The sequence below is a fragment of the Apteryx rowi genome, unplaced genomic scaffold (genome assembly GCF_003343035.1).
Source record: "Apteryx rowi isolate R43461 unplaced genomic scaffold, aptRow1 scaffold_360, whole genome shotgun sequence".
Taxonomy (NCBI): domain Eukaryota; kingdom Metazoa; phylum Chordata; class Aves; order Apterygiformes; family Apterygidae; genus Apteryx; species Apteryx rowi.
This window is the reverse complement of record NW_020450086.1, coordinates 340,800-366,045: the sequence shown is the minus strand read 5'-3', so window position 1 is coordinate 366,045 and position 25,246 is coordinate 340,800. Positions and strand designations below refer to the sequence as shown.

At 40.6% G+C, this 25,246-nt stretch overlaps 1 protein-coding gene across 2 annotated transcripts in view; it reads right to left on the bottom strand.

Annotated features, from left to right (window-relative positions):
• Positions 1 to 23,381, bottom strand: part of LGR4 (leucine rich repeat containing G protein-coupled receptor 4) — a 64,452-nt gene extending 41,071 nt beyond the window's left edge. For both annotated transcript variants that reach the window (XM_026073114.1, XM_026073115.1), the window contains exons 1-2: positions 23,309 to 23,381; positions 5,636 to 5,707 (exon numbers count right to left, since the gene is read on the bottom strand). In XM_026073114.1, the coding sequence (XP_025928899.1) occupies positions 5,636 to 5,697 (62 nt within the window). In that variant the 5' untranslated portion in view covers positions 5,698 to 5,707; positions 23,309 to 23,381. The remainder of the gene's footprint in view (positions 1 to 5,635; positions 5,708 to 23,308) is intronic.
• Positions 23,382 to 25,246: the final 1,865 nt, after the last annotated feature.

Below are 25,246 nucleotides of genomic sequence, written 5' to 3'. Positions count from 1 at the left end.
AATTAATCCTTATGTTCTCAAAATATACTTTGTCAATTAAAAGCCATGATGAGAGCATTTGGGTTGGGTGGGGGAGGAGAGGTTTGAGAAAGACTTTTTAGTGCTGTAAACAGCATGGATATTAAAGAGTCAGGCAAATTCTCAGTCATACTATTTCTTTTCCTGAAAAATTACAGTTGCTTTCTATTCTGTTGGCTCTGTTCATTCATCTGTCAAGAAGTACATGTTAGCCTTCTCTTTCAGAAAAGGAGAAAACTCATCAATCCATATTTTCCATGTATCACTTTATTTCCCTGCTTTCACCAACTAAATAAAAATCTTAATGGAATTTGTCTTTGATCAAAAAAGAAACCTGAGCGTAGTGCCATAGAAGAGAGACTGTTTCATATTACATATGAACACAAAACAAAAACAGAACAGACACTGGCAGCAGCATACATCTGCCAGGTAATCAAACACTGCTGTTTCCGTGCAGCATTACTGAGCACGATACACTTTTCCAAATCACAACATTCAGCGAGCAGCGAGCATCCTCAGCAGCCCCCGCAGAGAAGCGCAGAGCCCTGCCGCAGGGCTGCCTGAGAGCAGGCGGTTTGCAGGCGACCGACGCTGCCGTTCTGACAACGCCGCATTCGTGTCACCGGCCATCTGAAGCCACGCAGCAGGACAGCTTGCTCAGCTATATCCCCCTACTGGCTCTCATGCTGACCAGAAGCCAGTGTGTCAAAACCTTATTTAAAACTTTGCTCATCAGCGCAGGGCAAATAAGGAGTCAACAATTTAAAAGGTTAAGAGTGGAAATCAGAACAAGGTAAAAAGGTCATTAAGTCAAGGAGACATTTGCTTTCTTCGAGTGAAGCAAGTTTCTGAAGTCAGACTGGAAAACTGTCCAAGAATAAAAATTGTTTTGATTTGCCTTGCCCTGATGAGTGAGTGCCTTTTGGTTACTTTGGCAAATCGTTCACTAATATAGTGAATGGAAGTCATACAGTTAAAATCCTTCAGACTACCTCAGAAGGCTTTAGATATTAAAAAGAACTAAAACAGTTTAGAGAAGTATCAAAACATAGCACAGCCTGGCTCTTCTAGTTAAAAATTCACATTGGAAAATGGTTTCTGCTTTCTAAAAACACTACATTATCTAACTATATTTTCCTCTTCTAGCTTTCTATATATACTTTAAGGTGTGGTTAGAAAACTGCAGCCAAATTCTTCAAGGATTTTCAGTTTCCATATCAAGTTTAGGGCTGCAGCATATTTATGTTAACATTTTCTGGAGAATACACTTCATTAACTTCTGTGGCAAAACCCTTGGTGGTCTGCTCCTCGCTGACTCTGACCATTGCTGTTTCAATCATTTGCAAATTACTTCCAGATGGGTATCAGTTACACAGAGATGGAGAATTTTTATAACATTTATAAATAGTGCAAGAATCCTGCAGAAATATGATAAGTGCACTATGCAGCAACACGCACGAGGCTGTGAACAGGGGCACATGCAGCACATAACCCAACAGGCTGATTCTGCCTGCAGATTAGCTAGAGTTCCTTTGTTTGTACCTGCTCGCAATATTCAGGTATGAGCATATCTTAAAGGTACAAAAACTCAGATTATACCTGCGAATCTGATGCTTCACATGAGAGCCAGTTACCTAAATGCAGCCATTTTGTGTCATTTTAGATGACCTCTTCCACCTGGCCTCCAGCTGCCGTTCCCGAAGGCCATCGGTCTCCCCTCTGCATCAGATCTGCCAGCCTTGTGTGCAGATGTCTCGGATAACCTAGCACAGCTAAAAATGGCACTGGATGCCTACATTTAGGCACCCAAATCACTCCTTTAGTGACGCTGAAGACACCTTTTAATCAAGCAGACAGCTTTTACAAATCTGGCCTGCTACTTCTCCTTTCATTCTTTGCTAGCACTCATTTTAGGATTCGAAAAATGATCCTCTTTGAAGTCTGTCAGGACTACCAAAGAGTTTATTGCTTAAGGAAACGACAACCCCCATTTTAAACTAGTCCCACTGCATTTATAAATCCATGCTCTCCATACATGCACTGTGCAAGATACAGTTGCCTACATAATACATCTAATTGCCTCCCCATTTATGTTCAATTAAATTCTGTGATATTATTTTGCAATATTAATTAACTGTCAGGGGCTAATCTCCTGAAGCATTTGATAAACAGAAGTAAGTAGGGCTAAAGCACAGCATAAATTCTCATAACGGGAAATGTGTCTGGAGCTGGTCTTCTGGATGAAGAGTTAGTAGATTCCACAGCGGTGTGGTACTAACTGTATTCTCATTAGCTTGTGGGATTTTCGTTTGCTTTAGGCATTTAATTCTTGGGAAAAGTTCTAGATGGAAAAATTACTTTTAACACAGATTTCAACACCACTTAGCTTTAACTCTGTCTCTTTTTCTTTGGCATTAAGTTGCACACCCAGGTTCCTGTGCTGGAAAAGCAACTTTGCTAGTGCCTGGCAGTCAGAATTTGAATCTGTTCAACTATAAAAATAATCCAGGAAGAAATTCTGAAAATCATCTTTGAGTGGAGAGGGAAAATTGTGGTTGTACAACGGGAAGTACAACCATTTGTTTAATTCTGTTAACAGCCAGGAAAAGTAAAGACCAGAAAAATTCTGTTCCCTGTCCCATAGAAAACAAGCAATCTGCAGAATGAAGCAAAAACATGTCACGTTTGGAGCCAGCCATTTACACTGCTTTTGTTCATATTTACTTCAGTCTATTGCAACCCTTCTGGGAAGAATGTGAACTGAAGCAAGGGAACCTGGAGTTGACTTGAGCATGGATGACCATAGTCAGGTCTTTATGCATACGGAAGAACTACTGCCTCATTTCACTGCCCGTGGACATGTCCAGAAGCTCTGCAAAGAGGCTTCAAATTGTACACAGACTGCTGCAAAAAATTATTAACAACTTGCACGTCTAGGTTAATATTTTTCAACTGAGAGATTTCTAAGAGAAGTAGTGTACACAGATATTGCCTACTTATGAATCTGCTCTCTTGACCATTTTCCTGTCTTTTTGCATCAGCGATAGCTTTTGAATTGGAGAGAGTTTTTCTTTTTGCCCTGCTGGAGATTCTCCTACCTCTGCAGCATAATTCTGCTGTCTGGTGTTTCTAAGGTAAGAAGAGGGTATGGATAAAACAACAAGTTGATTATCTACCCTGACACGCATGGTTATTTTCCCAAATCTTGCCTTCCAAAGTAGGAACATCACCTTAAAACAGCTACCACTTGTAGGAGGTAACTTGCACATAAAATGAAAATTATTATTTTTTTCTTCTGTACTAAGGAATTACCATCGATTTGCCAAACACCATTTTTATTCTAAATTTTTTTCAGAAGTTGCTTTAACATATCAAATAAGCATATCAGGAATGATTTAAAGCTGCTGGGTGTTCAGATGTAATTCTGAGCTTCATGTTGGTCTATTTCTTTTGCAAACTAAAATGCTGGAATTTAGGGGGACAATGAGGTACATGTAGCAAATGGGTCTTAGGCAGTAAGCACAATACATGGTGGCTGAAGGCTCTGCCTTTTCTCTTTACCTCCTGACACACCCCAGGGTTTATGGAAGTTGCACAATACGCACACCCACCAGTTAGGTTTTATTACTTAATTACTTACAGGAAAAAACGAAGGCTCCCACAGTCAGCTGAAGTTAGGGGGTGGGGTGGGGAAAAGAGACTTGTTTGTTTTTTACACTTTTGGTGTGAAAACAACTAAAGAACTTGGAAGAAAAATCTGGACTACCAACATAGTCTTACAAAATAAAATACAAAAATACATTAGCACATAAAAAGCACATAGGGAGTGTTAGCCGAAGCAAACCCTGAGCCAACTAACCCTCTCCAGCCCCCTAATTTTATTTTATTTTATTTTTTAATGTAATAGGCTTTTCATGCCATAGAGCAGCCTGTCTTAAACTGTGTTACTGTTACACATACACAATCTGAAATCCTGGTAAGTCTGTTTTACTTCATGAGATATTCTAGACCATATTGTAAATTTAAGTATTATCTAAAACCAGAGGGAATGGAACAGAACCTGCTAAGCACGTAGTAAGGTATTACACGCACAATTCACCTGACATGAATAAATTAATCCGCACTTCACAATGGTACTGACCTGAACCAGGACTACTTAAAAGGCAGTGAAAATGGAGACATTTAAGGGTATAAGTAATGGTAGCCACCACAATATCAGGATATAAGAGTGACCAAAATTGCAAGGAGAGGGAGAACACTATTAGACTAACCAGCGTAGCTGGGGGGGCAAGGGAAAAAACAGATTAGGTTTCAGGAACACAAGTCTTTCTTCAGGAGCAACTAACCCATCTCTACCTATTTCTCAATACCCTGTTTCTATTAAAGTATGGTGGACATATGTGTTAAAGCAGTTAACTAGGAGTCAAAAGGTTCTGGGTTATATTTGTAGTTTTGCCAGGAGGTTAATATATCCTGTTGCCTTCCACAAATGGCTCTCACTCTTCGTTTCAGTTTCCTCATCTATAAAGTAGGAGCAATGCTTCCCTACTTCATAAGGGTTTGTCTCTTTCTGGGAAATGAACTGTTCTTTCCTTGAGAGAATTTTTAATAAATGCATCTCAAGACAGAATTCATAGTTCCAGTCTAGACAAAGTCACAAATGTGGACAGCCTTGTTTTGTATTTTAAGTGTTCTTTGTTTTGAGAAATGCTACTTACTCTGTCACTGCGAAAATGCAAGAGAAATAAGACAAAAACATTGCAACTTGCTTTATCTATTGCTTACTGGAAGTTCTCAATGCTCTCTGGCAAAGGCTGAACCATTACCCTCTCTTTATAGATACGGAAGCTAAGGCACACAGAAGTCACTTGTCACATAATAGTACTTATTAAAGTAGTAACTGAAAGTTAAAGTCTTCTCCCTCTTTATTGACTCTGGAAACAGTCAGACAGCTCTGAAACATAATTTAACCCAGGGCTATGCTGCTAAAGGGTGCTTCAGCTTTGCTAAGGCATCTCAGTTAAGATATCAGCTCAAGAAAATGCCAGGCATACGAGTTCTAGTGCAGTGCAATGATTAAAGTTCAGAAGTATAAGTATCACCTAATTAAAACCTAAGGATAAAGCTATGAAGAGGGCAGGACAAGAGGGAATTTCTGCAGGGGAAATGAAGAACAAAATGTCCTGTACCATAGACCTTCAGTTTCTAATGCAGCTCAAGTGTGCTTGCAAACACTGCATCTGCAGCCTACAGGGGTAATGGGAGTAAGCTGTTCAGTAAATGAAACAACATACATTTTATGGAAGTTATGCAACAGCTATACTGTAGCTCCATCGGAAACAATGGTAATTACACACCTCTCGTGTTATCTTTGGATAACACTATAATTAGTATGTGTCACCACTGCAGTCAAGATTAAAATAATTACTGTAAAAAGTCCTTTGTAAGTAGCATTCACTGTTCCGGTTTCCAAATATGTACAGGATTTTTTCCCTCTTTTTAAAAGGTATAATTGCTTTCTCTGTTCACAGCTCAACTCAATATTATTTCCCCACCCACTTTCTATACACATCTGATACTGTTGCTAGCAAAAATTTAATTTGTGTTAAATACTTACAGCTCTTCCAAGTAAGGAAAGTTCTTAAATGCATCCTCCGGTAGCCTTGTGATGTTATTCATGCTGATATCTCTGGGAGAGAAGAAATAAAGGTATGTCAATAAACAGAAAGGATTTTTACACTTCAGCACAAGGAGGAGGAAAAAAGTCTATTCAGATAGTATGATAACAGAAAAAAGCATTGTAGCATCAAACAGTACATCTATTTCTTGAAATTTGCATGCTAAACTCTCAAAGCACAGTAATTTGAGAATCCAGTCACACCAAAGGCCAATATAATAAGAAGTTGAAACAAAATGTTTTCTGATACCTGTAAACAAGAAAAATGATGGTGCATCTACAGGGCTATGTATATTGGGAAGAGGCTCAACAGCTAATTTTCACCAGCTTGCACATGCATATAATTTTAACAAGTATGATTAAGAGTGTTCTAAAACCACTGCCTATAAAAATAATAAATAATAAAAAAAAAGATTGTGACCACCTATCATTTCCATCCCACAGTGTCTAAAAAATATAAAACACACACCCATGTGTTGGGACTTAATAAAATAAAGAGCTTCTTGGCAAACATGGCTTCTGGAGCAACTGACTAGAATAGCAGAAACATGTCCTAGCTCTACCGCAGTCATATTTCTACAAAACCTATAGAAGTCCTCGAGGTAAGAGTTTTAAGCAGATTTCATGTTCTGTCCATGAACGGAGGCGGGCGGGCAGCAAGTGCATACACGCCAGGTATGCAGACCAGTTCAGTTTCTGTCTTTCAGAACGAGCTGTAAGTGGCAAACTCAGTGCCATCACTTCACATCCACATAATCATCATGGATAATCTGATCCTAAAGCAACTTATTACTCAATATGAACAAAAGCAGCATGAAAACAATTCAATTTGACAATTAAGCTAATAACTACCTAACAATTAATGACATAACCCAATAAACTTACTTTCCATTGTATTACTATTTTTTTAAATATAGTTTAAAGAGCAACTCAGTTGTAGTTATTAGTACAGCCTTCCAAATTCCCTTGTGCTTGCTGTCTTCCAAATGAAGGAAGGAGGGAAACTTCTCTAGCATCTAAGTGCCATCTCCCCATATATTGGGAGGAAAAACAAACAAACAAAACCAAACAACTTCTTCCTTCTCACCAACATCCAACAAGTGTCACTGAAGTTCTTGCATGAAGAGCTGAAGAGCTAGTGACTGCACATGAGACAGCAGATTTTGTTCGCACATACTCTGCCCTAACTCAATCAACTTCACTGTTTTATCCCCAAGGCTTGCAAGAAGCCATACACCAAATAGCACACACTTTACCTTCTTTCTGTGTTATAATACATCCAGTGCCTGTTTCACTGAACTGCATGGCATTAATAGAAGTCAGAATTCAACCTTCAATAAGCAACACTTCTCCCCATGACTCTCGGCAGCCCGTTCTTTTCTGCTCTCCATTACCCACCTGCACCACTCTCTACCTATTCTTGAAAAATCAGGTCTTCTGCAGCCCACTATCACACCCACAAACATTCAGTTGAGCTATAGCTTTACGCTACTAACTCAAATGTAAAATACACACTGTCCAAGTCAGAGGGCAAGCAACTCACTCCAGATGAGAGAATCCATCACCACAAACTTCCTGAGCTCATCCCCTTTGCTGACACGAGGAGGAGGAATGAAAGAGATAATAACATCTAACACAGTTCATTAAAAAAAAGTCTCCCTTTGCAGACTGACAGTAGAATACACTATATAAAATACACTATATAAAAAAGTGGCATAGTAACTGGGGGGAGGGAGGGGGGAGGGGAGGAACAATTCCCCCCCCCCCCACTGCAGTTGACAATGTCAACTGATGTCAGTGAACATACGTTGACGTTAGTGAGCACCTGGTGACTGGATTCGCTGCTCCCCTGAATGGGCAGCAGAGGCCCCTAGCTGGCACTGACATTAACATTACACTGTTCACGTTAAACCTAAGTGCAATTGTTCAACTAAATGTTTATTAAACAGCAAGCCAAATCTTCACTTCACATACCCCAGTGTAAACCAAGAGAGCTATTCCTCAGCGGTTGTTAAGAGTTCACTAAAGTAAATCAAGAGCAATGGAGATCAAAATAAGGTTCAGTGCACATAAAACAAATCCAGTTGTGAAAGATGATCAAAAATATTCACTGCAGCACAATACAGACTCCTTCGCTAAATTCCGGAAGGAGCTGAATTAGAGATGATTTATTTCCAAATTCTCCAGTCTGCATGTTTTAAATGGTGCTTTGTATCTCAGTAGCAGCCTGGGCACCATGAGATGTTGCAGTTACTGTGGGAGGACACTTTCCTTCTGGTGCAGAAAAGTAAATAAAAGTATCAGATACATGAATCGTCAGCTGTCTGCTCCACAGGAGGCTGCAACTTTTACTCCCCCCTCCACACACACACACTTTTCAAATTGTCACGAATACACACATTTCACACATCTGAGATAGTCCTTTCCTTTCCGAATGACTACACACACCCTTCCAATGCTTAAATAAGCAAGCATTTATGACTTGGGCAAAAGAAAAAAAAAAGAGAGAGCAAGAGCACAGAGACCCTAAATGAATCGTAAGAAACGGTAAACTATGCAAGAAATTACAACTTGTATTTTCCTCAGTCTCTTAGAAGACTATCTAGGTGATATAAAAACCATATTATTGTATACCATAATAAGTGGTGGTAGTAAAAATATGCTGACAGTACATATCATCAGAAAGCACTTTACAAATGGATACACATTACTTCGTCAAGGACTTTGAATGCAACCACGTTTGTCGTGCAACACGATAGCTGTTTAGGACAGGAGAAGCAAGAAATCACATCCATCTGAAAGCAATAATCTTGATGTTTCTAGAGCTATAAATGCCTGGTTTTCAGAAACGTCACATGCAATCCTAAACAAAGTCAAAGGAAATCAGAAATATATATAKATAGATAGATAGATAGATAGATAGATAGCATGGCTGACATTCAAGTTGCACATAATTTCAGTTTTCTCTGGGATTTGAAATTAGCAAAGAATGTTTTGCCTGTAGCTCCAAATGTTGTTAGCAGCTATAATTTTAACATGAGGAGTAGACTACTTGGATTTCAACACTAAATAGACTACCTTAGTAATGAAGAACTGAAAAGCATCATCAAAACCCACAAATTCTACTAGAATTTATTTTCAGTGAAATTACATTTATAACAAAAACAGTCAAAAAAATGGAGAATCTAGGAGACTCTCCATGTAATTAAGACAAAATATTAGTACAGGACTGGATATGTCAAAGGAGCCACCATTGAGAAGCTGCCCTACTCCACAGGATCACTCTCCCCCCATATATTCTTCCACCTCTATTAAGAAAAGTCCTCAGACATATGAGCCTAGAGTTCAGTTAAGGTTCATAAAAAGAAAACAAAAGTTATTTTCAAAGAATGAACAAAACCAGTATCAAGAAATACTTTCTCCATCTCCAGCACTGTCCAGTGGAGTGATGCGTAAGTTCTATCACAAACTAAAATGATCACATCAGCAGTTGTCTAATGCCATATTTTAGCAGGAATACAACAATTTTCATTTTGGAACTTGTTATTATTACATGCAGGCCTAAGTCCCTAAGAACAGAGCAACATTTAAAACCTTCTGAGCACTGTATGTGTATATAAAACCCCCCAAAACAAAACTTGCCCTAAATTTTACTGGTACACTGAAGTTCAGACTAAACATCTAAAAAGCTCATCTTAAATTACTTGTTCTTTCATCAGTTAGCAGTATAATCTGTCACTTGCAACAACTTAAATCTCTGTCTCAAAATTAAAGCCAGCTCCAAGGCTTAATTTGGGTTTTCCCTGGGAAGTACAAAACATACAGAAACAATATCTTTAAGAAGAAAAACAGTAGAACAGGGATGAAGTGGTTCTACACTCCAGAGCTGTCAGAAAAACGAGCAAAAGGAATGGTGATACATCTCCCTTACAAGCAATCTAATGGCTTCCAGGGTTCATCAACACTTGAGGCACTTTCATGCTCTTTTCCATGCATTTGGAACCGAGGCTGGTGCTAAATATAGGTGCTCATTATCTCTGCTTTACTGCAGTGCACACAGGTGGTTTCTTACAAAGTTCTAGCTTGGGTTTTACTCAGATTTCATAGTTAAAAAAAAAAATCAATTAATAAAAATCCCCTTGACACTTCCCACTCGTTTAATTTAGCTTAAACCCACTGGCAATTGTCTGAAGCTCATATAAAGTAAATGCGTTAGAAAGTTTTGCCACGCAGTAATTTGCACTGGCTCAGTGGAGTTGCTTGAAAACAGAGCCCAAGTCAAAAGAGCCGTCTTCTCCAGGGCCCAGCTGGGGGGCCCGAAGGGTCTGCACAGAGCCCCAGCCCTCTCGCCCCTTCCCCATCCTGCTAAAAGCCAAAGCTGCTCCTCACATCTGCCAAGGGCTCTTTCCCCAACCTGCTCCACACAAGCTGTGTTGGACTGGTGTAACAAATCCTGGTGCAGTCGCAGTACAACTACCTGCACGCAATGGCTCAGCGCTGCCAAAAGCGGCGGTCCCCGTTCACCCCACCCCAACGCCGCCRTCTCCATTCCCTCTCTCTGCCACCTCTGGCGCTCAGGCTAACACCACCRCAAGCCAGTTCAGGCGGTTAAGCCAGCAAAACACATTTCAGGGGGATTTTCCCCGAATTCAGCGTCCCCATTGAGCTATGGGACGAGACCTGGCCCTGAAACCAGGGCGAGGGCCGCGGCGCAAGTGCCCGGGGTAGGACTGCGCCTCTCGGCAGTTAGCCATTAACTTGCCTTATCTGCACTGCAAAGCCACGTGAAATCCTTGCTCGCCTTACCCGAGACAGGCTAGGGCGTGAGCAGGCAAGGAGCTGGCATCAAAACGCTCCTGAAGAGTGGCCAAAGGTGGTAACCTCTTTAGCAAGAATAAGCTGCTTTTAGGGGAGAGCGTGAATCACGGCCCTACAGGAACAATTAGTTTCGCCATTTCAGGTGGAATAGACGCAACGCCGGTACACAAACACAGCAATACTCCCTCCTACAGCAGCATTGCTGCCCTGGCTGGATTTCTGAATGACAAATAAGGCTCACGCGCTTGGTGAGAAGAGCCGCAGCAGCCTATCCCAGCCACTCACGAGTTTCAGTCTTCTTCCAGCGTCGATCCAAATAAACTGTTTTGTTTGAATCCTAAGCTTACAGCCAGCTAAGTTCATGACTGGGATTCAGGTACAGCCTGGCTCAGGTTATCCAGGATAGTGTGAGAAAGCCAATCTACAGTATTCATATGTACATTTTACTGTTGGAGGCTGAAATGAAGGTAAAAAAAAAAAAAAAAAAACACACACAAGTAAAACAAGTAGCTTGAAGAAGCCTGCTGAAACTGCTGTTTCATTATCCAAGTAGTGCACAGTAATTTTTACAGGACAAAGGTGAAAAATCGAGCAACAGCATTCCCGCAGTTACTTGCTACCTCTTCTTTAGCCAGTTTCAGTAGATCCCTTCAGGTTATTCTGACGATTACTATAATCTTTGTTGTTAGCTTAGTTTAATGAAGCCTCCTACTTTTACCTAAAACAGAAACATCAACATGTATCTTTAAAAATACATATATAGATAGATAGACGTAGATGCTAGACAGCAAGAAGGCTGCACCACTTTTCATATCTTGAATGGAAACATGTTAATTCTCTTAGATTAAAAAAAAAAAAGGCAGAAAGAAACTCTTATTTATCTCTAGAAAGTGGCTTAAGTTACAGCTTTCATTAGGGGTATCATGCAAAAAAAGACAGTTACATAAAATGCACAACACTCCACAGGGTCACATGCAGGGCACAGGTAGGTTTCTGTCTCATTTTGTAATACATAAAATTGCCTGACCCTGTTAGATTTATCCAAAATGTCCAAGATCGTTCTTCCTGAAATGCCGGAGTGGGAGTCTAGCTAGGAAGGACAACTGACTGCAGACAGCCGGGATAGGGGAGGGCAGACAATAATTCTTGCATGACAAGAAGAGCTGTAGCCATAAAGAGGGAATACAAAAATGGAAAAAACACAGACTTCCTGTAGAGGGCTACAGAAAAGACATGCAAAAATGGTAAATAAATTGGCCCAAGATATAGGCAGAGAAAGCTAAAAAGCTACAGTAACTAATGGGCATTTAAGAGGAAAGCCATACTGGTCTCTCTAAACTGAGGGACATTCAGCTGCAACAACCTTTACTGACGTGAACTCCCATCCTTCCCTGCACCTTGAGCTGACAGGTCTCGTACATTAGCCAAAGAAAGCCTCCTCGCCACTCAGCGCTGATGTGCTGGTGGGTCTCCTGGGAGCCGCCTGCCCTGTGCTGCCTGCCCTGCCTTCTCGCCTCGGCTGCCCACACTCGAGCCCACACTGCACTTCCCACCACATCTGTACACATCTGGAAGCACGCTAGGGACCAAAACCACTCCATTTCGTAAAAATGATCTTAAGCCTGAAGACACAAAATACCTACCTACAGAAAAGGAAAATTAGATCTCAGCCAGACCCAGCAGAGTCTGGCCACTCAAAAAAATAAAACCAGAACCCTCTCCTGTGCTTCCCTATACTTCATTAACAGCTAGCTTTTTTGCCTCTCCACCTGATCTCGATCTTTTGAGAGGTTTAGGAGGGAAGTGGGAGAGCGAAGGAGAGAGAAGAGTGTTTGTTGAAGGAAAGACGATCATGTTTCAACAAGGCACCTTTAAAAACCTACAAAATACTCCCTCTGAGCAAGCTCAACCTGTTTGCTGATAGATAATAGCATGTAATACTGTAGGCTCCATTCTGTCTTTTCCAAGGTCTGGGCCCTCTGCCACTGCATTATTTAATTATAACACTTACAAAATGATTTAAGCAGAGTTATCTATATTTGAATATAGCCCTCCTACATACTTGTACAAGAAACATTAGGTAAAAGGTCTTAATCTTATGTAAAATTCCAGGTAGTAACACTGATCCAGCTTCAGTAGTACTAGGAAAAGTTGAAGCTGTTAATGTTTTTAAATACCATGTTAAATTAACCAGATCATTGAAACGTAAGTCAACGCGATGTTGGAAAATACTCAGCAACAATTAGCCATCCATTACCACTGGGACCACTAACATGGATAATGTCCCAATTATGTCCACATAGGCGACGATCAACAAGACAAAGCAACAGACATTTTTCTTAGTATACGGGACCAACAATATGATATTCCTTGTCTGTTTAATTAAAAAAAAAAAAAAAAAGAGCAAAAGACAAATATACGTAACTGTATGGCAGTGATTCTTTAGGTCACTGCTTTGAATCCAGCCGAGTTTACACCAGCATTAACCAACCGCACTACTAAAAAGGGCGCTCCACTCTGAAAATGTAAATCAGCGCAAGCACCAAGGGTACCTATCTCCAAGTCTTGTTGTTGGAAGTTATTTATAGCCAACAAAGAATGACAATTAAATAATACACAAAGCACTTCTGGTTAAAACAACGGCTTCAGAGGAACGCCGTGCACAGCTCATACTGGGTTCCTGCACTGGTTCTCGTTCGATCCGCAGGGAACCGGCTCAGCCAACTACAAAGGCAGAAACCAACTTGGCCAAAAGCAGTGAGCCCTTTTCCCAGCACAACTCCCTAGCCCAGCTCCCGCGGGGGCCAGAGCCACCGCAGGGAGGTCCCCGCACACAGAGACAGCGGAGAAGAGGGTCCAGGGCAGGAGCAGAGGTCCAGGAGGATCCCGGGGACTCGAGCTCAGGTTGGCTTCAAGGGTTCACGGTACTGTAGTCACACCAAGGCACATTCAGTGCAGAATTCCTCGTAGGGAAATGCTCACATGATGAAAGGCAATTTTCTATCCAATCACATCTCACTAGGCAGGCTTAGATGAGACCAAGAGCTGAATTAGATCCCAGTTTTGGAACTACTTTTCTATTTAACCAGTTCCTCAGGATGAATACAAAAACACTCAAGGGACAAAGAAAAGCTTGCCCTAACACTGTCCTGTGTCTTAATCATATTCTGTATGTAATACAGTATAAGTATAGAAAGCCTAGAGGATCAGCAATAAATTATAGTCAAATTCACTCAATTGAGAAGAAAAACAAGTCATTATTTTATTTGCTGTATCTTCCTGATAACAAGAAGCAAACAATTATATTCCAGAGGCATCACAACTACTATTCTATACAGTAACTGTGAATCCAATTAACACAGCAAAAATTCAAGGGTATATTACATGCAGACATGCCAACCCAAACAGCTAAAAATCATGAACAGGAGTCAAACAAACATCAGGCAAAGGAAAGATGGTGTTTACAGAGGGGCTTACACTAGGAAAGTGTTTCAGCTTGCAAGAGCGTTTGAGTTTAATAGTAAAGTAATAGCCTGAGTAATTAATTTCTTACCTTTTCCATACTACATACTTCTAGTATTGCTAGGTTTGGCTATCTTAGCCTATACTATTAGTTAACATTCATATGGTAATAGCACACTGATGCCCTGATGTGTTAAACTGGCATTATACCTAAAATTCACATTTTCCTGTTTCTTACAAGGTCTACACGACTGTCAGTGCTCATCTCCCAGCAGAAGAGGCTCAGCTCAAGGGCACCTCTGGGTATGCCAACAACCAGGACTCCACAGTACCCCATATCCTCCAAATCTTACTGCCAGATCCCAACACACTTTCTCCATCCARTCTTCATCTACTGCTCCTTTTAAATTTAACATTGACAAGTTTTTAAATGGTAAATGAAATGGAGCACTTGAAACAAAATTTTGCATTATTAAAGATTTTTCCTGCTTGTCTATCTCTCCCCATTAATCTTAAATATGGTCCTATTGCCTCAGAAGTGTTCACAGAGAACTCCAACACTTAAAGCACAGAAACATTTTCTGTATTCACAGCCCATTTTATATTCACAATAAGCATACTAGGCATGCAATTTTTTTTCATTTATGAGCATGCTTCCTTTTCCACTTCATCTAGGAAACATTTTTGTAAGAAAGGAAATATTCAAATATTCAAAGCTTTAGTCAACATCTGCTGTGATTTGCTAGGCAAGTCACCAGGATTAAGTGTTATTAAGAATATTAAGTCACCACACGGTTACATTCCCACCCAGCAAATACACTTGCCATTTCCTAAGTACTCGTGCTATCTCTCTAATGAGCACAACGTCTTATCATCTACTATTTGTATTGCAACAAGAAGCTAAGAGCCCTAGTTCAACGTGTCAGCATGACTGGCACTGTACAAATTACACAGTTGGGGACACTCCTCACCTGGACGAGTTTGCTATTTAAACGGACAAGACCAACAGCACAGGAGGGAAAACAGGCACGGAGAGGGGAAGCAACTTGCCCAAATAACAGAGCAGCCACAAACAGAGCAGCCACAAGCAAAGCCTGGAGCAGACCTCACCTTCTCCAGACGCTTCCCCCTTCTCATCCACTAGACCAAGCTACTGCCTGTAATATCCTTTCCAAAACAAAGACAGGGACTGTGGAAGGAAATTATATCCAAATTCTAAAACAAAAAGAGAGGGAAAATAAAGACTGAAATACTTTTTTTTTAAGCAGGCAGCCAGGACAGGAGAATGCTGTGACCGTTTCTCATTTGCAAGAGGGTGAGCTCAATRTATTTGGTAGAGACAGAAAGAAATTATGATCTGACAGCTATTCAAGCAGTCTATACGCAAAGTTTTCATCCCCTCTTCTGTGGGCTGCAAATTAACTGCAGCACACGTGTGACCACTCACTTGTGGACGTTAAAGCACTTTACATGCTTTTTCAGGGGTGCAATCAGACCTCTGAATATCAGCAAATCCTGGTCATTAGAGGGGACCAAGATACTCAGAAGCTTTAAGGAATGGAGTACACGGAGCCCTTTTTCAGTAAAAGTACCTAAAATACATCTACATTCTGTCAACACTGTAGAGCCTTGAGCATTTGGCCAAAGGAAGACCTACATTTTCACTGACAGCTACAGAAAGCCTGAAAAATTTCAGACAGGTCTGCTCCTGCAACAGAATTAACAACCCCATCTTCCCCCACCATATTTGTAAGTTATTTCTCTTTTCCTCCTCCTTCCCATGTCACATCAACCTGTTTTTTCCTTCCATCATGATGTCTCAGCTTTCTTTCAGACACAGTAACTAGCTCTAATGTACCCTATTCATATGCCAATCAAGCCATCACCAAGATCTTAGCAAGAACAATACTTGTATGCAAAGACCTATTTTGAACTGGTTTTTGAGTCACTGTGGGCCAGCCATTAAGCAATCACACATACGGTTAATGTCCTATGTTGACATATGGTGTGGAATTAACCAAGAAAAAAATTCCACTGCATTATTATGAAAGAGAACGTAGCCTGGAATAGTAATATAGTACAAGTTAACATGCTCTTCAGTTAATTTTTAAGAGCCACATGTTTGCTGTGGATCACAGGTTGAAGGAAGCTTATTGTAAACTGTAGGAATAAACAAAACGTCTTTCAGCCGAAGAGTATTTCCCTCACATTTCCCTCACATAGTTAACGAGTATTTATTGTAGAGAGTAAAATGATGCATTATTCATGTTTTTATAATTATTTACTCTTTGGAAAAGAGTAGTGCCAGGGGACTGACTACAAAAATCAGGCCATGACTGTGACAGGCACAGTAGACAAGCAGTTTGAGGGGCAAACCTGTACTGAGAGGCTCCTCATTTTACTTATTCCCATTTTGTGATGGATATCCATAACTGACCTGTGCAAGATCATGAAGTCTGTGAAGGAAACAGAACGGGAACTCACACCATGCATGTCCCTGCTCTGTAACCAATCTTGTGTATTCTACTACAAGCAAAATGCTTAGTAGGGAGGTGTGGTTACAGAGTAACTGACTTCAAAGTTTTATATAAAAATATAAAGTAACATTATTATGCAAGGCTCCAAGACCAAAAGCAGTCTAAAATGTTGGAAAAGTCATAATAATAAAGTATTAGGTAAATAATCCCCTCAGAATTGCAGCCATATTAGATAACACAGACCACAGTGATTTGGGGAGTGCAGCAGGACAGTTAAAATGTTAGGACTCTTTCCCACCCCAAGCATCTTTGCCAGACAGACTCAGTGTGTCCTGCAACTGGCTTGGAAGTTCTTGAAGGGGATCAAACCTAAGCAGTAAAATTATTTTATGCAAAAAACAGCACCACAGAGTTTTCTGATTTCCTACTATGTGCAAAACTGTTATCAAAATCTTATGAGATGTAACAATGCCTAACACCACCACTGTTTTATATCCTTTCTAAAATACTCTCACTTTAGTAAATTGGTAGAAGAAAGAACTGCTTCTATGCCACTACTGAAATAAGTTGAAACACTGACAGCAAAAGCCCTGGTCCTGCAATCTAGGGTATTTGGCAGGCTGTGAGGATTTCCAAGGGACAGAAGACTTCCCACACAGAACAAATTGTGGAATAAGGACCAAAGCAACTCAAATACATTAATGTTTCTGCCTTCAGCTCCGTATTTTGCTTTATTTTAACATCAGCCTGTTACTTAAGAATTAAACATCTCCTGTGAATATTATTAACAAATCAATTTACTTGTACAACTTCTCAATTCTCCCTATGGTACATATTCTGAAGAACATTTATATCATAAACCAACAAATAACTCAATGCACTGTTTTCCATTTAGCCTATTGCGCGCCTTCTACACTTAATCCAGCTTGCAATAGGAAGTCTCTTCCCAGCTAGTCTCCCAACTGTTTCTAGGTATCATAGCTCAGCTTAAATGTGCAGTTGATACAGACTGTAAACATGGCAGTGCAATCTTTGGGTAGAAGTAATCAAATTGCTGTTCTCACATCATCGATACTCAATATTTCACTAACATGTTTTTTAGATATGGGAAAGTATGAGGAATATTTGTAATGCCTGAATCTCATTTAACAATAATCCCTGCCAACTGGCTGGGATAACACCTCTCCAGATAAGGGGCTTGAATCTGGGAGCATGTCAGCCCAGACACCTGCATCTAAACCATCTATTATCACTCTCTTATTTGTTGGAAAGACTCGAGGCTATTTGTAAAAGCCAGTAAAGGTAAGCGGAAGGTTTTTTTACTCCGTAGGTCTCCACATGTAAATTCGACAACTGAGGTCTTGTGATTGAGAAAAGGAGACTGCAGCAACAGGTTACACATTCAAAGCTGCATCCTACTACACCCTCCAGGGTGTAGTTACACGATATGTTTTCTTTCTGACAAAGAAAGTTGGCTTATATTCCCACCACTTACCACCTCCACTGTGCAACTGTTTATAGGCAGCATGCTGTAATCAGATGATTATAATAATAAGGGTTTAAACAAAAACACTTCTGTTTTTTTTCATTCTTTGTCTTTTTTTTAAACCAGATCAAGTTAGCTTTCCTCTATACAGCATGGCGTCACAGAGAGTTACATGAGCACAACTGTGGGGGCAGCAACTGAAATGGAAGCAGCCATGAGGAAAGGTGCTGAAGGAGACGACAGTGTGAGCTTATTGCCAAAAGAAAACAGAACATGTAGCTACACCTTCAATGAAATCAACACTAAATTCCCCAAACAAGTTTTACTGAAAGATATTTGTCATATTTTAAGTAAATACAGTTTAACGCTGTTTGCAGCCAAGTTAAAATAAGCAAGTATCGGCAGTTGCGAGAACTGTCCTTGCTATCTCTGAGTCATATTTAACCATCAACCATGTGGGTAACTAAGTAATTCTTAAATGACTCTTTAACTTTGTATTTTCTTTAATGAGGTATTTAAGTGAGCCCCAGCTTAAAGACATACAGAATTTTAATTTAAAGCACACTTTACTAAACTGATACAGACACTTTACACACGACAAAGTCAAGGTTTTGCACACTATTACTGTTGAAGTTCTCAAATATTTTTTACTTATCAAAAACTTTGGTGAACAACCGCTGCTGAAATACTAAGATCACCACCAGACTAGGTAATCTAACAAGTTTAAGATTTGTTTCCCCCACCCACCTTTCCCCCTCCAATCTCAGATCCGTATTTCATACCTACGTGAACGTACAACACATTTCATTCCACGTAACAATTTCAAGGGCAATTCTATAAAATTTAAACTGCCTAAAAAGGGTGTGCAGAGCTAAGTTCGCCCTTTGGACTCCAAGGACACCACATCTCCCTCCGCCTAGCAACAGAGCATTGACTACCACAAACATTTCAAACCGCCTGCTCCTCGGAGAAGGACGATATCCTCCTAGTCACGGCGCTGGACACAGATCCACCCAAGCTCAGCTCCTTGCTCCAGTACAGACTCCTCTTGTGGGTTTGGACAGGTTGCTTCCCCTTTCCAAGCCCCAGATGCCGTACTCAAAAGGAGAATAATCTTTTCCACATCTCTGAGAAATACTGTGAGGATAAAGCCACTGGTGTTTTTGAGCTGTCCAGACAGAGCCCAACACTTAAACCTGTTTACGCTGATAGAAAAGCAGTGCTATCATTATATGCATATATATTTATATAAAAGTCCTCTGTAGTATTTTCATTCTGTTGCAAAGAGAGAATATGAACAGCTACAAACCCAGTTTCATTAAAATGCTAACCTTAGTAACTGTATTTTGAATTTTATTCATTTTCTTCTAGTTTATTTTGGTCTCCTAGTCTGTCCCACCCAATGTTTAGAAAGCAATCTGAGCCTCTAAAGTCTGTGCAAGCCCTACATTTTTAGAAGACTACAGAAAAAAAAAGTAAAGTATATGAACACAGTCACTGATACCGCTAAGCCAGAACACAAAATGTAAACATTTCTTTCACTCTCCAAACATACACGCAATAGCTTTAGCATTTAAGAATTTTTTCACTTACATATAACTTAGATGAGACTAAAAATTATTTCTGGCAAAAAAGCTTTTATTGCAATACAACATTACAATTATCTTTATACTGTGGGAAAACCAAAAGCACACAATATTGCTTTGTAGTGTCAAAACAGATTTCATGGCAGCACCTACAACTGCCTTTATAGAACCAAACATGCTTTTATATAGCAATTTTCAAGGTATTTTAAAGTAGCTGATGAAGCATGAGCAAGATAGTTTTGATAAGAGGATTTGAAAATTTCTGGTCACCAATTATTGCATAGTTGTTTAACAGGAGAGTAATTTCCAGTTTAAGGCATTTGAAGGATTAAAGCCTGCCTAAAGTTTTCTGAAGTTTCCAGCATAGCAGCATTCATGTGTGTTAATATACAACTCTTATGTGTCAGTCAGGAAACTGTACATTCAACGAACAGCAAAGTGAGGGTTGTTGCATACTGATAAGACACGTGGCTAAATCCAAACGTCACTAGCTACTTAAGAGCTTCCAGTCATTTTGAAATATGCTCATTTCTGCTACATTCCCCTTAATTTGAGATGTGTGGCCAAGTTCCTTACACATATGAAAACATGGCTTGAACATCCACTCTTACTTTGCAATGAACCTTAAATAGGAATCAAAATGAAGGCTGCACAAAATGTCTGGCAGGACACTTAGGGAAGAGTTATACATTCTGCTTCTACTTCAACAGGACAGTAATGGAACAAGGACTTCGAACAAGTATTTCAACCTAATTTCATCTTTTTCTTATATAAAGAAAGCATCAGGAACTATTTTGTTCTTGTCTGACTAAACACAGAACACCTCATTTCAAGAGGTAAAGCTTCACGTATGCTTTGTCTTCTTGTGAACAACCACAGCTCCTCAGTGAGCAAGGACARCTCCTCGGGGGTCAAAGTTATGTAGCTTTTAATAATTCCTTTCAAACTGCATTTGCTACCTTCTCAAAGGAAGGTGATCTGTATCAAAATCCAGTAACTACAGTAACAGCAGTGCCTGTTGTAGTTTGCATACATAATGGTGGGTTTTCTACCCCAAAATCTGCAGTAAAACCTACCTGGTGTTACAAACATTGGGGCAAAAATAGAAGTTAGTATTCCACTGCTTTTCCAATTTCTCCACAAACTGTTCCTCTCTCCCAAATGACACACAGACTAATTCTACTTCTTGTATAAGTAACATTCAGGCTTCGAGAACACAGCCGTATCCTGAACAACACGAACAACTCTCCCCCAGCCTCCCACCATGCAGAGCAATGTTTCACACCTAGGCGTCACTGCTTGCTGGAGCTTAAGACTACAAGAAGTTGTTTCACTGACAATCCTGCTGTTTAATCACTCCCTCTAAAAGGCTACCAAAAGGCTAGCTAGGCCCCTAGACTGAAAAAAGACAGTCACCCTTTTTAATTCGCAGAACACCTGCATGTACAGCCATCCCTGCCAACACGGCACAACCAGCCTCGCAGGGCTGCTCACGTACGCATCATCTCAGACAGCTTTGGGAACCTGGCAGAGGTACAGCCCTACTGCTGACACCAGCCAACAGGTGACAAACGCTCCGAGCGCTGCATCCTCAGGCACTGCCAGAAGGCTGAAGTGAGGCTGTATGTGAAGTGTTAAGTCCACGGGGGAGTAACTATAACTTCAGTCTGTGTGTTGGCAATAGAGCAGAACCCGGTAAGAGCAGTCAAACCTGCAGGTAACAAGCCACCTATTAAAAATTCTCTTCATCCAGACTGATTATTTTCCTTTATACAATCCAACTGAAAGCATAAAAACTCTTCTTTATGCACTGAGAGATGCACAATGAATGACCTCATTTTGCTTTCACCTTCAAAAGACAGAGGACAAAAGGCAGACTCTCCTTTCACCAGCAGCATAAAGCCATATAAGATCAGGAACATGGCCTTCTTTTACATTACTATAAACCATGCCTAAGTGCAGATTTTAGACAGCTATGCAGAGAGGCTGCCACAAACAACCTACAGTAATCATTGACATGCCTACTGAGAAGCTAACGTGCTAAGACATTTTTCAGTGTATCAAATTAAGATGGATAACTCTGAATAAGACATGGGTCTTTAATCAAAATTAGCCCCCAATTGAAGACTCTTCTGGTATCAAAACAGTGAACCTGATTCTTCATCAACTGAGTCTTTCAGGCATTCAAACTACAACTACACAATTAAACAAAGAAATTTTGGTGGAAAGGAAGAAAAGTTTTGAGTTATTAAAGCAAGGGTTGTAGGTAAAGATAATTTACTGGACCAATTGATAGAGCTGTGGGGAAAGAGGGACAAGTTTCAGGCACACAGATGCTTTTTGGGGTCTCTAATTCTATACACACATTTATTTCGTAGTTCTAAGGCTTCCTGCTAACCTGCACATGCTGTCCTTCAGTAAGTACAACACACAAAGTAGCTAGCACAGCATGAGCTGGCAGCCATAAGAGGGTTAATGCATGCTGCACACCAATTAAAAAAACCCAATAGTTAAAATTAACTGCAATTACAAAAAAAAAAAAAATCACCTTCACACACAAAAAAGCTGAGTATGTGAGTATGCTGTTAGCACAGGGAATCCGACCATTTACACAATCCCATTCCAAGCCAACACATTCACAGTAGTTTTCAATAAACATCTACACAAGTCACTGGAGGGGGGAAAAAAAAAAGAATCTGTTTTCTTTCATACAATTCCACAAAAATAACTGTCATCACAACCATCCTTGTGGTAGAAAAGTCCATATTTGCCTGCAGTCAAACCCGTCTGCAGCTGTCCTATGGAAAAGACAGCCAATAATTGGCTTCTTTCACCTCTGTTAACCACGAACAAAAGTGTCATTGAGTTCCCAAATGGACAGATTGCACCAATGGATGGTCAGCTAGTCGAGCCAATGGGCTGGAATAACAATAACCCTGTAGCATTTTCTTTTTCCTTTTGTTTAGTCTTTCAAAGCCCTTAATTAAGACCCTCACAAAGCACCCCTACAGGCTTCTTTCAATGAGGCATTACACGCCTGTTTTCTTGTATTTAAGGAAGAAAAGTAACAGGGATTTCTGAAACACATTAAGCAGTATACACAATTTCCATGTATTCACAAATGAAATACTGTTGCATTTTAGCTTTTAAATATTATCATCAGTAAAAAGAGGCTGAGGTTTACAGTGTCCTCTCTTTGCAGTACGTTCCTTGCCATTTTAAGAAAAAAATACAGGCAGCCATAAATCTGACATAACTAAAACTTCTCACCCACATCCATCACAAGCCAGCGGCTCCCAAAATGAAGGCAACTGGTATGCATGTTGATGAAACATCCCTCGGCATCCTGAAGCAGACAGCTGAGAAAGCACTTGGTAATGCAGGCAACTAATTTGTTGAGACTGAACATGATGCACTGGTACTGTTTGAAAACCAGTACTTCTAACTGCTAAGGTACGCCGTGCTGTTTTTAGTGGCTTCACATACAGTTGCATATGTGCTTCTATTTAATACACATGCAGGTAAGTTTTATTTAGGTATTTACAACTGAACTGATGTAACGCAAGCGTCTGCACATTAGGCAGGACATGGCTTCTCAGCAGTGCAGGCAGTCTCTGTTCAACAGAAATTCCCTCTTAACCATTCATAGCTACAGAAATTTACAGTATTCAAGCAAACAGCAGCAACTCCTCTCTTACGGAATATCCCCCTCCAATTACAAGTAGGGAACAAAGCAGTTTGAAGAAAGCACCAATAAATTATTATCCCCATAAGTCTAGGCTACCTAGTCGCCTGGTCCTTCTCCCCTCCAGGACAGCCCGAGCGACAAGCGAGCGCGGCAGCTTTTCTGGTAGGGCACCAAGCGAGCGTGGTGACGAGGGGCAGGGGAGGGAGGCGAGGAGCAGGCAGAGCAAACGCCTAACGCGGCCGTCATCCCGCATCCCGCCCTCGCTTCCAAGCCCTCCCGCGCAGGGCCCTCTCCACCGGCTTGCAAGCGCGCAGCCTAGGGGCCCCTTCCCTGCAGCAGGCTGCCCGACCGACAGGAGACACAGCCCAAAACTACCAAAACCACTGTCAGTGGGCGTCTTCATATCAAGGAAGCACAGGACAGTCTGAGGTTCTGGTAATCTTCAAAACGCTTGCTCCCTAGCAGGAAAACAGGAACAATATATTTTTTTTAACTGACAACCCCCCCCCCCCGACACACACACACAAGCGAAGCGGGAACAGAACAAAGGCATTTTTATTACTAACGCCAATCTGAACTAATAAAAGGACCAACGGTTTAAAATTCTCCTCTCAGTATTACATACATATCCAGCAGACATTTGTTGAAAAGTATCACAGGTTTTAAAGATTTCATCGCATCTAGGCAAAATGGTATAAAATCAGTATAAAATAGGTAAAAATCAGTTCAGAAAATGATTTTTTTTTAAAATAAATGTACCCCAAAATTAGCTGCTTCTGTCTACATTTACAATAGTCAAGAAAGTAATTTGTCTTTCAGGAACTGTAAGCTAGCAGCAGGGCTCAGTGATTTTGCTTTTTAAAAAAATACAAAAAAACAAAAAAACCCAACAGACTGCCTAATTAGGTGTTATAGAGCAAAATCTCTTCTAGTCTTATCCTTAGGGCCCCAACAAATAATATATGACTCTCATCTGCCCTACACAGCCTTCTTGTTTCCTTTTAGCACAAGGCGACATTAGGTGGCTCTGATGCGAAGGCCTAACTCCAGGCCCACAGGTTTGGAAAGCCTGGCCGCAGGCCCATATCGGGCACACGGTACCCCTGAGCCTGGCAGAGCTCCRCCACTGACGACGCAGGAGTTTGCTCCCCGGTGCTGTTACACTACGGACAGCGGCTGCGATTATTTGCCAGAGCAGCTCAAGAGGAATCCCTCATTAGCAGGAAAGAGCAACAAGGGCAAAATAATTTAAATTCATGAAGTGGCACATCAATTGTCATCCTAAGTACATCCAATACATAAATTACAACCCAAATTCATACTGTGCTGATAACAATGTTTCACAAGAGCATTTGATAGAAGACACTTCAAAACAAACACCAGAACAGCCCAAATTATGTTTCTACGTGTTATATAGCACAGCAAAGTAACAGAAATTCTTACTGGAACTAACATGAGCTACTGCAACACAGTGTTAAAAAAGAAAAAAAAAAAAACCATACCTACAAGTAAAACACCTAGCATGCAAGTGATGAGGCTTGCTCTCACTGGGTGCATGTTCAACATGCAAGACAAAGATTTCGGTACTTAAGCAGCTAAGGTCTAAAAAAGGAGCGCTTTGCCAGGGGAAGCGTGGCAGCAGTTACAGAGCTTGGCAAAGGACATCTCCTTGCATACAAGCAGCTTTCATCAGGAAAGCTGCTCCTTTACCAGAACAGTGTCGTCCTCCCTCCTGCCGCCCATTTCTGCTCCACTTTCCCAAGCAAAATGAGCTGAACAGCAGAGGAAGAGCTTTGCTGGTACAGCTGCCGTACATCAGATGCCAGCCTAACTTGCTGGTTACCAATCATATCCCAAACTGGCTAGTTGTGCCAACCAAATTTAATAGCACAGCTCTGGATTTCTGGATTCTCCCTTAATATGAATAAAAATTAATAATACTTACCATTGCTCACACAAGTATGGAAAGAAGTAAGAAGAGTTAGCACACTTTCTAGTTTTGTTTTTTTTTTAAGAACATTCTCTAAAGGCAAC